General features: G+C 36.9%; 1 protein-coding gene across 1 annotated transcript in view; it reads right to left on the bottom strand.

Annotated features, from left to right (window-relative positions):
* Positions 1-790: 790 nt before the first annotated feature.
* The window catches only part of LOC148956717 (cyclin-Q-like), a 70438-nt gene continuing 56748 nt past the window's right edge, over positions 791-14480 (bottom strand). Inside the window, exon 2 of the mRNA XM_089087008.1 lies at positions 791-2447. Within this exon, the coding sequence (XP_088943134.1) occupies positions 1680-2444 (765 nt within the window). The 5' untranslated portion in view covers positions 2445-2447 and the 3' untranslated portion in view covers positions 791-1679. The remainder of the gene's footprint in view (positions 2448-14480) is intronic.

The raw sequence follows: 14480 nt of genomic DNA, 5'->3' as shown, positions 1-14480 counted from the left end.
GTAACTAATTTAATTTTGAAAAGAAGAAATTTACGCAGAAACCTATATGGTAGCATAAATAAGCCACAAGTTATAATCAAAGAGTTCGTAGTAACGAACTGTATAGTATTACATTAAAAGACGATCATTGGAATAAAAAACCATTGTACAAACTGAATTTAGTTAGCTACTCGATTGTTTGAGGTCTAAGAAGAAATTTACGCAGAAACCTACATGGTAGCATAAATAAGCCACAAGTTATAATCAAACAGTTCGTAGTAACGAACTGTATAGTCTCCGGGTTGCAGCGGTAGCTAGCAATCCGGGTTGCAGCGGTTGCTAGCAACCTAGTAAGAGACGATCACGTCCAATGTAAAGAAATATAAAAACCCATAGTTCCTAAAAAAGGAGTTAGATCAAAACAAAAAGTATACCATTAGAACCGTCTTGTTCGAAACCCCTGTATAGGAAACTTCCTGTCCCTTGGCTTGAACAGCAAGGGAAATATATTGGCTTGAAAATCAAGAAAAGTGGCAGCTACTACAACATTCCGGCTAAACGGGATATTTTTTTCCCCCGTGGTTTGTTCTAATGTCGTGGTTTGTTCGTGGTTTGCTCTAATAATCGCTTATGCAATTACTAATTTCGTTCCTACTGGAACGCAATTCATGGGATAATACTATCCCATTAATCCTAATTTACTATGCAAGGTCAGGTGAACATGGGGTTACCTAATTGCCAATTAGGTAACCCCATGTTCACCTGACCTTGCATAGTAAATTAGGATTAATGGGATAGTATTATCCCATTAATTGCGTTCCAGTAGGAACGCAATTAGTAATTGCATAAGCGATTGCACAACCGTTTACCCACAAAATGCAATAGGATTTAGTGTGGGAGCATATTTTTTTTTCTGTTAAGGTTTTGTCTTTACAGGTATTTTTTAGACTAATTTTTGACTCTGTGAAAAATTTTTGGGGGGGGGACTCAAACCCTGGATACGGCCCTTATATATAGGCCTACATATATACATATAACCAAAAAGCAAATATTTACTACGCATGCTGTAAGCCATGGGTGCCTCATGAACCAATGAAAATTAAATTAGACCGAATAAAAGAAAAACAAAGCTTTAGGTAATTAATCCTGATTGTATAGAACAAAACAAATCATCTTGCTCGTTATCTAAAAATCTGTATACATTGTACATAATAATATTAGCTACATCTCCAAGTGCAAGGCTACAGTGCTATTACAGGAAAAAAAACACCAAAATGTAAAATTTTCTGAAACTCGGGGAAATTCCGAATAGAAATATCAGGTTTTAGGCAAAGTGCAGACAAATATGCGGACAAGCTGCAAAGGTCTGGCGTTATAATTCACTTAAAAACCAAAACAAGACTTGCTACTCAGATATGGGTGATACAAAGTAGTTTCATTTTCATTAACTGAACATTTAACACAAGCTTTGAAACTCATCAAAATCCTGACAAGGACAAACATGTTTAAAAAAAATTATAATTAACAATAAATCCAAATCAAATAATTTCTTGCCCGTAGTACCTAGGATACTTAGATTTCACAGAAGGCTTTGTACCAAAACAATTTTACAAGAATTCTTTTAGAACAGTGATTGACAGTAAGGTATTATTTTAATAATAGCACTAGATAATGCCTTAAAACGCCTAAAATTTTGAAATTCAGTCTTTTTGCTCAACAATTGCTTGTTCCTTTTCATATATATTCACAATCTTGTCAATGATTGACCAAATGGTTTCTTTTCTCAGGTCTTTACAAAATATTTCATACCAAGTTTTCCCTTCAATATCACAAGCTCCAGGGATAGTCACCCCATAGCACTGTAAAGTTAAGTAAACAACAGATATTGCAATGTGCTGCGGTCGATGGTCTATTGAAGAAGAATCATGAAAGAAATCCTGTAGAAAGGACCAACTAGTTCTAACAATTGGTACTTGGCTCCACACTTCTGGTGAGATCCACTGTCGCAATGAGTCAAGGTAATAGAGCATATATTTATGAGGAAGATTGACTGTGGTATTGAATTCAAGAGTCCTTAGTAATAGCAGCTCAGCTTGAACCACAGAATCTCTTAAGGACCAATATTCCTCAGTTAAGTCTAGGACTCCAGAATCTCGGTGGATAGTTGATTGAGCTACATTTAAAATGTCGCGCAATCGAAGAGGTCGGTTGTCATTTTTTGAAGCTAAATATAAACATGAAGTTGCTACGACATATGGGTCCACATCTTTTTCAGACACAGATTTCATAAATTTGTGATAGTAAGAAGCTGCAAGAGAAATTGTCCAAGCCTCCATTATAAGCTTCAGTCCGCATTCAGATATAAATCTTGCAACATAAAACGAATGCTTTGATTTTTTGTAGTCAAGCATTTGGGAATTTTTCCAGGAAGTCGAGTGTCTTTGGAAAACGTCAACATTCGCCATCCCCTATAAAACATGGAATTATCAGACACTTCCAAGGGAATAAGCATAAACAGAAAAAAATAGAGGGCTACTGTTCATACGGCAGCTCACCCCTAAAAACAGTCTTTGAGGGGTACCATCCCTCCCCCTCTCATCCGAAAAAGTTACTCCGGCGCTGCTCTTTTGAATTTTAGCGAGTGCATCAATATAGTTTAGTATTCAAATTTACGATCTCCCCTGCAGTCGCAACATTGAGCACGAAAATTCGATGAAAAACAAACCAAAGCGTACATAGCAAGGACCAAAACCAAATGGGGGTCAGGAACAGCCGACCTCCGTTCTCCCGTCCTAAATTTGGAAACATGTGCATATAATATCTTAAAAAGTATAGAAAGTTAAAGGGCAATTTCCCAAAGACAGTGAATAAGATATAATATATGAACCAAGCGTGTATTTCAGCAATATGACTAATAGCTGTTTTCAGTAAAATACAATGTAAAACAAAGAAACCAAGAAGAAAATGGCTTTCAAAAACTAATCGATAAAATGTAACCTAACTAAAACAGCAACAAGAATATGTATAAATTATGGATAGAGTCTTAGCAATTATTTTCTCACAAAGGTGAGATATTTCTTTTTATTATTATTATTATTCAATTTGCATACATAGGATTGAGGGTGCATTCATCTGATTCTCTATTCAAGGATGTATTACTATTTAAATTTCTTCACTGAAAATTTTCTTAATTCCCAGGTCCTTACTAAGTAGCAATGTTTCCTCTAAAGGTATGGAATAGTTAGGATTTTCAAAAATGTGGCAGCTTAAAGCTGGATCAAAAGATTTTAAACTACCTTTAGAATCTACTTTTTCTGTTATGCTTTCTTTGTGTTGCTACAGATATTTTATAAGTTTTGATGTGTTCTCCCAAAGTAATAATCTCTGCGATCACATGATATTTGTTACAGCTCTCTCTGGCGATTAACTGCGGTTTATATAATCAAATTTGAGGAGATTCATAAGAGCTATTACTGTTATATTGAGAAAGAAAGGGAGGGGAACCGTATTTGCAGGTTTCTGATAATCTCCTTTTGATATGAAATTGTGACTTTAAGACAATGTATTTAACCTTAGAGCAACTACAAAACTAATGAGAGAGACAGAGTGAACATTTCTGAAAAGTGTATCTCTAACAAAAGCTAATTTCCTTTGAATTCGTGACTGAGCAGAAATTAAGCACGCAATCCTTAAGAGATATTGCGATAACTCTTTTAACCCGTGGAGGATGGCTAGCCTTAAAATGAAAGTATCTATTATATTGTACAGATTTTTTGTAAATTGCGAAAATGGAGATTATCAACACTACCTATAATCAATACATCTGGGAAAGGTGTTTTACCATCTACTTCTAGCTCTGGAATGAACCACGGGTTTTAAATGTAACGATTAAGTTGTTCTATAACACCTTTAGGATCACCCTCATTGGAATTATGAACTGATATAGCGTCGTCATGAAACGTTTCCAGAAATCAGTGACTAAGAAAATGTAAATTTGGATCCCAGTTATCAAGATGTTAGACGGGAATACTTGCATGTAAACAAAGGGTTATTTATAGAAATATACTTTATGAGGTGGTTAAAAGAGTTCCGAAACTGAAAATGCATGGTATAGATAGATAGTTAGAGAACTAACTATTGCAAAAAAGCCACAGAGCCATGGAAATACACAAACTACTATTCTTAAGACACAAATAAACAATTCAACAACAAATAAGAAATAAAACAGGAATTAAAACAACAAAAACAAATCTACATTCATAAAACAATATTTTAAGGATCCACCCTCTCCCTTTCCCTATAAAAATTTTTCTTGGTGTCATTACAAATTTAATATATTTTTAATTGTCCCAAAATAATTCAAACCCGTTATAGAAACAAAACCACACCAAAAATTCAGTTTGAAATAAAGGAAAACATTTTCTTATTTTAAAGAAAAATTAATATTTCCTTAAATTCAGTAACTCAGAGCAAAGAGCCATAAAGTAAAGCATATCCTTGCCAAATTTTCCACACATAGGGCATGAGTAAGAGCCATCCATTGCTTTTGCCCTCCTTGAACCATTCCTTCTTTCTCAAAGCTCTAGAAAAAATTACAATTCCCTGAAATATGCCACATAAATTTCAACGCTATTCAAACCCCCTAGAAAATAGACATCATAACCTAAGACCTCCTTCCATTACCGGTAAACTCACAGGGACACTCAAACTGCGATTTCAAACTACCGCATGTTTCCTATATTTCCTATCTCTAGTTCTATCCCTATTCTTTTATTCCAAACAACTGATAACCAACAACCATTTAAAATTGATCCCACGACAAAGCCCAGGAACTTCAATCCAGCAGCACTTCCAAATAAGCTGTATCCAATGACTTATTGTTCGATAAGCTCCCAGTATCTTGTCATTCTGACCAATCTAGATTCTAGATGTCTAAAGGGGGTACTCAGTAGCACCCATGAAGCCATCTGGCCTCTACAATTCTTCAATAGCACTTGGTCAGTCCACCATTCTGAGCTTTGTTAACTAACAATCCCAATAAACAGAACCCATTACTTCCTTGATATCTCTCCCAAGAATCCGTTAAGAAAAGACTTATTCTTTTCCCAATCATTTTTCCCAAAAACTAATGTAACGGATTTATCAACATTTCAAACTAAGCTGTTACTTTCCAAGTAATTATCCAATATGTCTAACAACTTCTGCTAATCCTGAGCCAATTTCTCAAACAGTACATTTCTCAATGGTGCTCGTCCGAAATCTGCTCCCATTCATTCGTGGCACATTCAGAGCTGACTCCACGTGTCTCTGGATATCGGGCTAGCCACCGGAGAACTAAATGCACCTAGGGACGGTTTGGCTAGCAACCCTCCTCTTGAAATTACTTGCTACGAATGGAACTGGATATACAGCCTCAGATGCCCCACCTACTATCCCAATTGGACCCATGCCTGCCCAAGGACGTACCCCTTTGAACATCGTTGACCAAGCCGCCAGCTGGAATGTCCTGACGCTGAACCAGCCTGGTTCTAAGCTTCTTTTAGCAAAACAAATAAGAATATACAAAGTGACGATCGCAGGCATAACACAAACTCACCTTACGGGAAGTGACGAAGAAGATATTGGAGAAGGAGAGACACTGCTTTGGTCTGGTGGACCTCAAAGAAGAGGGGGAATGAGCCTTGTTCTCAGCAGCTTCGCTCAGAAAGACCTATTGTCATTTACGCCTATCTCACCACGTCTACTGAGAGCGAGAATCGACGGCAAGCACGGGAAGATAACTGTTCTTACCTGCTATGCGCCGACAAACGAGGCCAAAGATGAAGATAAGGACGACTTCTAAGCGGTACGGTCCTCCGAGCTCTCCTCCATACCTCCTCGCGACTACCTCCTAGTCCTAGGAGATTTTAACGCTGGTGTGGCCAACAGCTCTGGTCTGTACGATGCTGCTGTTGGACCTGTGGCAGTTGACGCTCTGAATGATAATGGTGAGCGGCTGATTAATTGCTGCATCACCCACTCTCTATCAGTCACAATTACTTGGTTTGTGAGAAAAGACATTGTAAAGTACACATGGTACAGCAATGATGGCAGGACAAAAAAGATACTTGTCTACATCATTGTTTGAAAACGCTGGCTTTCGTCTGTCCAGAACTGACACTCATACAGAGGTGCCGAGCTCGGAAATGCCAACGATCGTCACATCTCTGCAAGGATCAAACTCCGGCTGAGGGCCAATAAGAGTAACTCCTCATCCGCCAAGAAGATAGATTCCTCTCGACTGAAGCAAGATCCCTCGGTTCGCGAGCGGTATATGGTTGAAGTCTCTAACCGCTTTGAGGCTCTCCAGCAGTGTTCGGAAAGCGAGTCCGAATGGACCACTTTCAAAGACAATGTTCTCAGATCAGCTACCGAAGTTGTGTTCTCGAAACTGTAAAAGAAGAAAGAGTGGATTAGCAACCAGACGTTTGAAATAATAGATCAGAGACGGAGAGTGACATTAGGAGGAGATATGACACTCTACAGACAGCTCAACAAACAACATAACTCCTTGCTTCACAAGGACAAGAAAGACTTCATTGAAGGCAAAGCCGCTGAGCTCGAGCAATCTGCCCAAAAGTAAGACATAAGCGCAACATTCAAGATCCTGCGTGAGCTGACTCGCGAACATGCCATGACATCCATAAGCCTGAAAGCAGCGAATGAAGAAACCATACACGATCAGTCTCAATGTGTTGGTCTCTGGGAGAAACACTTTAATAAGCTGCTAAGCTCAGGTCTGTCCGATTGCATTGACCCAGGGCTACTTGCCGCTGCTGCAGAAGCTACTCCTGCCCCCGACGGCGCCAAATTTTCTCCTGAAAAGATCAAATTGGTCATCAGGAAACTGAAAAACGATAAAGCAGCTGACACCTGTGGCATCGCTTCAGAGATACTTACTACGGGCGGCCCTACAATGATACTTTGGCTGCAGATGGTTTTCAGCGTGATCTGGCTCACTGGAGTTATACCGTCAGACTGGAAGATAGGAATCATTGTGCCAATGTTTAAGCGCATGGGCAGCAAGACAGATTGCAGCAACTACCGTGGTAACACCCTACTCTCTGTTCCTAGAAGGCCGTTTGGAATGCTCCTGCTGAAACGTGCAATAAGTTTCCTACATGCTTTACGCCGCCCCCAACAAGCTGGATTCATGCCAGGAAGATCAACAGCTGAACAGAATCATATGGTCAGACAGATCGTTGAGAAGACACAAAAAAAAAGCTTACATAGCTTTCATTGACTTTCGTTCTGCCTTCGACACCGCTGACAGACAGTCCCTTTGGATAATCCTGAAAGCTGCGGGCCTACCAACAAAGATAGTCAGCCTCTTTAAAGAACTCTACAGCAGCACAGAAATCGCCACCCTTGTGAACGGGAAGCTTTCCTCTTCCTGCCCCATCAAAAATGGTGTATGGCCAGGATGCGCTGCTGCACCTGAGCTGTTTAACTGCATCATTGACCACATTTTGAACAAGACACAACGTGTCCACCCTATTGGCATAAGTTATGCTGGGAGGACTTTGTCTGATGTTGACTCTGCCGACTATGTAGCCGTCCTAAGCAAAAATTTCGACCAACTTAAGTCTGCACTCAAGACCCTCTCCTCCACTGCCTCTGGAGTTGGGCTGCAAATCAACTGGAAGAAAACGAAAATCATGCCCATAGAAAATACCGCATCGGCATCACACTTAACCGTTGCGATCAACAGCAAATCTGTTGACGTGGTAAGGCAGTTCACTTATCTCGGATCAATTATATCATCAAATGGCACATTTGACGCCGAAATCTCGGCCAAATCAGCCAAGATAAATTCTGTATTCAGACGGCTCCATACAGCAGTCTTCCACAAACCGAAAATTAGTTGACTTACAAAAGCCCAAATTTATAACACCACAGTCTCAAGCATCATACTGTACTCTTCTGAGACATGGCTGATAGCCCAGACACAGATAAGAAAGTTTAATACCATCCAGACTAGATACCTGCGTCGAGTTGAAGGCTTCAAATAGTATAAAAAGATCCGCAATACTGATATCCTGAAGACCTTTAAGTTAGCAAACCTCTCTACCAAGTAGAAGCTCGTTCTCTAAGATGGTACGGCCACTTACTCCGCCTCCCGCCCAATTCCCCTGCAAGGATCATTCCGGACCCTCGATTGTCTGGAAACGTTCTCGAGGGAGGCCGCGCACTAGATGAGCTGATGTTATAAATCAAAGCCTCTTCAGCCGCAACATCGTACCTAATCAGGCCCCATTCCTAGCCCTGGACAGGGCTACTTGGAGAAGACTGACAGTGCTGTCAAGCAGTTCCCTCTACGCTGGCGACCCTGCTGAGTAAGAGCGTTAAGTCAAATAAGTAAGTCAAGTCAAAGTACAATAAACAAAACATAATAAACAAACCAGTTCAAATGACATTAACTTTAACATTGGGACATTTACAATTCTAAAACAAAACTCATCAATAAAAAGAAAAAACAAATGTGATGTTAGAGTGCACCTCTGTTTAAGTCCTATGTTGCTTAAAACTGGCCTAGAATAACAAATACCTAATTTTACAACTACATTAACCACCTCATACATTTTCATTAGAAATTCTACTAACCTAATTAGGATTCCTAATTTTACTAACACTACTTTCAACAGACATTTTTTCATCAAATATTCCCCTAATGTCTAGAAATGCCGTAAATGCCATATAATACCTAGAAAAGCATGTGGCCCTATTTCCCCTACCCCACTCTCACATACCAATATATTATGCCTGGTTTGATCCAAAATCATTCAGTAACTATTTATGGTAAGGTAATTAAATATTAAACGTTACTCATAGAAAATCATTGACTTTTTAGTGTCCTAAACAACTCACACAAAGCTCGTTGATTAAATTAAAGTTTAATATAGCAGCATATAAACTATATTAAGTCAAATCATTCAGGGATATGAATAAAAATTAATACTGAAAAAAAAAGATCTCATGAAGCATAAGCTTAATAACAATATACATATTAAAACTATCACTACTACTTTCACTAAACACTCACTATATTTGAAAAGTTGTACGTTTAGTTAACATGCAGAGCTGTGTAAATTTTAGAGCCACGAGGTTAACATACGCAAAAGGGGAGCAATTAAAAAAAAAATTGTTCAATTAATTGCACCATAGTAGAGAGGGGGGTCCGACTCCCGTACGAATCACGTGGTTTATGGTTTTCTCACTGAGAATGAAAAAACAGGAATTTTCTCACTTGAAAAACCAGAAATTTTGATGTTTTTATGGTTTTTGTCAGTGAGAATGGAAAAACAGAAACTTTCTCACTTTCATGGATGTCAACAGCAATTTATGTATGTTTAATGGTTTTTGTCAGTGAGAATTTGAAAAACAGGAACTTTGTCACATTTATGGATGTCAACAGCAATTCATGTCTGTTTTATGGTTTTCTCACTGAGAATGGAAAAACAGGAATTTTCTCACTTTCATGGATGTCAACAGCAATTTATGTATGTTTTATGGTTTTTGTCAGTGAGAATGAAAAACAGGAATTTTCTCACTTGGAAAAACAGGAATTTTGTCACATTTATAGTTGTTTTCATGGATGGATATGTGTGTTGTTCGATTTATTTGATGTTTTTCTCGGATGTCAACAGCAATTCATGTCTGTTTTATGGTTTTTGTCAGTGAGAATTGAAAAACAGTAACTTTCTCACTTGGAAAACCATAAACCACGTGGTCCTGTCACGAGTAGCACCTGTGCTGTCGACCTCAATTCACCTATCGTGAATCAATAATTCCCCTTAGAAACAACAAATTAATTTCCCCTTTCTTGACAGATCAATCAATCAATGACATCATCGGTCAGACTTTAAAAATTTTCGCCTAGAAACATTTCTCCAGGAATAGATCCAAATCATTAATGTCTTTGCCTCGGGAACAGTTCTACTGGTCGAACTCCAAAAGATATTAATAACCAAAGGCCATGGAAACAGGTCTCCAAGAAACATCTTAGCGATGAATTGTTTTCGCACACGAGAAGGTGTCATAGTAATTTGAAATGTGCCAGCGCAGGGATGCCAAACAAAAGGAATACGCTGAAATTGCGTTTAGGGATTATTTGGGCGAAACCGTTTTAGACAGGCTATGGAACTATTTCGGCGAAACAGATAGAGACATTTTAAAAGATGATTTTTGAAGAGATTTTAGAAGAGAATTTAATGGTGAAACTCTGTGGTCGTTATAGTAAACAAGTTCTATTTGAACAGTGTTGCGAGGTCCTCTACCCCAACCCCAAAGGGTTTCAATCCTCCTACCCCAGACCCCCAAAGACCATCCCCGGGCCCCACAAAGACCCCCAAGCTCCCAAAGGGCCACCGGCGCCCCAAAGGCCCACCCAGACCCCCAAAGGCCATCCCCGGGCCACACAAAGGCCCATCGAGCTCCCAAAGGACCAACGGGGTCCCAAAGGCCCTCCACCGGTCCCCAAATGTACCCCCGGGCCCCCAACTACCCCCGGACCCCAAAGGCCCTCCCTGTGCCCCAAACGCCCTCCCTGTGCCCCAAAGGCCCTCCCCGGCCCCCAAAGGTCCCCCGGACCAGAGAAGCGCCGCAGGATGCACCACAGGGATGCGCCGCGGGTCAGGAAAGCGCCGCAGGGGATGCGCCGCAGGGAGGCACCGCAGGAAAGCGCCGCAGGATGCGCCGCAGGGATGCGCCGCAAAAAAAAAAGTAAACTAAAAAGTAAAAATTTCGATCACAGAAGGGCACCCTCCCCCCAGGGTCCCCCCAACACCCGCCCCCGGCCCCCCCCAAGGGTCCCCGCGCCCTTTTTTAATAAGTTTTTATTGCTTTATTATATACTTTATGAAAAAGTTACATTAAAAATGTAATTACTAAACCCAATTTCCAACCTCAAAGAGTCCCCTCCCCAATTCATAAATACTTTCTTGAATTTTTTTAACATGGTATTTTTTTAACTTTTTACGTCTCTTAAAATGACATGAAATATGTGTACGGCTCTACCAATCATACTCTGTGCTTGTTCATGGACACGACGCTGCTTTTCCACTGGTACTATATGACAGGTTTTCGACACTAGCGAGTTTATTGCATGCATTAAATCAGTATTTTTTACGCAGTGGAAGGATCAACACACAATTCATATCTGTAAAAAGTGAAGATGAATTATTCGACGAAAATATGCGCACATGAAAAAATCATTGTCGTGTTGAACGCTGACAAGGAGAAATACCTGAACTATGAAACAAGTGCAAGTGGAGATCTTATTGGCAATGTATGCACACGTTGTCATAACAGTGAGGAGTTAAATTCCTTTGGTGTACCCAAGAATTTCCATCATGCAAGTGGTGGATATGTGAGAGTAATATTACCAGATAAATTCGTAGTCAAAGAGAATTCAAACTTAAAAATAAGAGTTGATGAAGGGGGTCAACGTCTAGATAATGGTTCTGGTAGCATATTAGCCGTTGATAGGTCTTATCGCAATTCTTCCGGTGTTAGCATTCGAATGAAAGCAAAAGGAAAAAGAAGACAAGCATACAGCTGCATCAACATCATAAATCATATCATGTCAATGTGCCAAAACTCCTATCTATGTAAAAATAATGTGACAATAGACAGTGAAATCGCAGGCAGAATAAAAAGGACATTAGCAGACAATATCATCAATGAATATAAAGATGAATTGACGGAAAGTGAAGCGCAAGTATACTAATAATGTATAATAATGTATTTAACATATTTTTATATCATTATTCTACATGTCCTTATTTCATTAAAAATATCTTATGCATTATTTTGTTAAGTGTTCATTATTTTTAGGGTATGCTAGAACGTCAAACGTTAAGAATATCTATTAAAAAGGTCAGAGATGTAAGAAAAATAATTTTAGAGATGATGATACTACTAGCAGGCTCAATTTTTCATAGAAGATAGAAAAGTTCAAGTTCTCTTCTGAATTTTACCAAAGAACACAATTCAATTCTAATTTCACCAGAGAAAATAAAAAGCTTACTCTTCACTTTTAAGTTCACCAAGACATAAAAAATTTAAAGTTCACTTCTAAATTTTTCCGTAGAAGATAGTAAAAGTTATACTATGATAGTGATTATTTTCCATTAAGATAAAAAGTTTCACTTTAATTCTAAATTTTCTTAAATTCAATTCCGACCTTTCTCAAAGAGATGAAAAAATTTAAAGTTATATTCCAAATATTTCCCCGGAAGAAGAAAAGTTCAACTTCGATTCTGAATTTTCCCAATGAAAATGAAATAAGTTATTGCTCAATTCTATTTTCCCAAAATAATATAAAATTTTCCACTTCAATTCAGATTTTTCTCAAAGAGATGAAAAAATTTAAAATATTGTTCAAAATTTTTCTTAGAAGATAGAAAAGATCAAGTTCTAATCTGAATTTTACCAAAGAACACAATTCAATTCTAATTTCTTCAGAGGAAATAAAAAGCTTCCACTTCAGTTTTATGTTTACCAAGACATTAAAAAATTTAAAGTTCAGTTCTAAATTTTTCCTTAGAAGATAGGAATAGTTATACTGTGATTGTGATTATTTTCTATGAAGATAAAAATTTTCACTTTAATTCTAAATTTTCTTAAATTCAGTTCCGACCTTTCTCAAAGATAGGAAAAAATTTAAATTTCTGTTCAATATATTTTATCGGAAGAAGAAAAGTTCAACTTTGATTCTGAATTTTCTCATTGAAAATGAAATAAGTTATTGATCAATTCTATTTTCACAAAATAATATAAAAATTTTCCACTTCACTTCAGATTTTTCTCAAAGAGATGAAAAATTTAAAATACTATTCCGAATTTTTCATGTAAGATAGAAAAGTTCAAGTTCTCTTCTGAATTTTACCAACAAACACACTTCAATTCTAATTTCTCCAGAAAAGATAAAAAGCTTTCACTTCAGTTTTAAGTTCACCAAGACATAAAAAATTTAAAGTTCTGTTCTAAATTTTTCTGTAGAAGATAGGAAAAGTTATACTATGATAGTGATTATTTTCAGTGAAGATAAAAAGTTTCACTTTAATTCTAAATTTTCTTAAATTCAGTTCCGACTTTTCACATAGAGATGAAAAAAATTTAAAGTTCTGTTCCAAATTTTTCATAGAATATTGGAAAAGTTATACTTTGATCGTGAATATTCAAGTTCTCTTCTGAATCTTACCAAAGAACACACTTCAATTCTAATTTCTCCAGAGAAAACAAAAATCTTCCACTTCAGTTCTTTATTTCATAAAGACATAAAGAAATTTAAAGTTCAATTCTAATTTTTCGGTGGAAGATGGAAAAAGTAATACCATACTTGTGAATATTTTCATGGAAGATAAAAAGTTCTAGTTCAATTTTAAATTTTCTCAATGAAGTCAAGGAAAATTCAAGTTCTCTTCTGAATTTTCTCAATGAAAAAGAAATTAGTCATTGATCATTTCTATTTTTTCCAAATAATATAAAAATTTTCCACTTTAGTTCAGATCTGTATCGAAGAGATGAAAAATCTAAAATACTGTTCCAAATTTTCTCAACGAAGCGAAGAAAAGTTCAAGTTCTCTTCTGAAGTTTACCAAAGAACACACTTCAATTCTAATTTCTCCAGAGAAAACAAAAATCTTCCACTTCAGTTCTTTATTTCACAAAGACATAAAGAAATTTAAATTTCATTTATAATTTTTCGGTGGAAGATAGAAAAAGTAATATCATACTTGTGAATATTTTCACGGAAGATAAAATTTCTAGTTCAATTTAAAATTTTGTCAACGAAGTCAAGGAAAGTTCAAGTTTTCTTCTGAACTTTACCAAAGAACACACTTCAATTCTAATTTCTCCAGAGAAAACAAAAATCTTCCACTTCAGTTCATTATTTCACAAAGACATAAAGAAATTTAAAGTTCAATTCTAATTTTTCGGTGGAAGATGGAAAAAGTAATATCATACTTGTGAATATTTTCACGGAAGATAAAAAGTTCTAGTTCAATTTAAAATTTTCTCAACGAAGTCAAGGAAATTTCAAGTTCTCTTCTGAATTTTCTCAATGAAAAAGAAATTAGTCATTGATCATTTCTATTTTTCCAAATAATATAAAAATTTTCTACTTTATTTCAGATCTGTCTCGAAGAGATGAAAAATTTAAAATACTGTTCCAAATTTTTCACTGAAGATAAAAAAGTTCAAGTTCTCGTCGGAATTTTAACAAAGAACACAATTCAATTCTAATTTCTACAGAGAAAATAAAAATCTTTCACTTCAGGTCTTTATTTCACAAAGACATAAAGAAATTTAAAGTTCAATTCTAAATTTTTCGGTGGAAGATAGAAAAAGTAATACCATACTTGTGAATATTTTCCTGGAAGATAAAAAGTTCTAGTTCAATTTAAAATTTTCTCAACGAAGTGAACAGAACTTTAAATTTTTTCATCTCTTTGAGA

Source organism: Artemia sp. Qi Xiang Cuo, chromosome 1 (assembly GCF_049724085.1).
Source record: "Artemia sp. Qi Xiang Cuo chromosome 1, ASM4972408v1, whole genome shotgun sequence".
NCBI classification, from domain to species: Eukaryota; Metazoa; Arthropoda; class Branchiopoda; order Anostraca; family Artemiidae; genus Artemia; species Artemia sp. Qi Xiang Cuo.
This window is presented reverse-complemented; position numbering and strand designations above follow the sequence as displayed.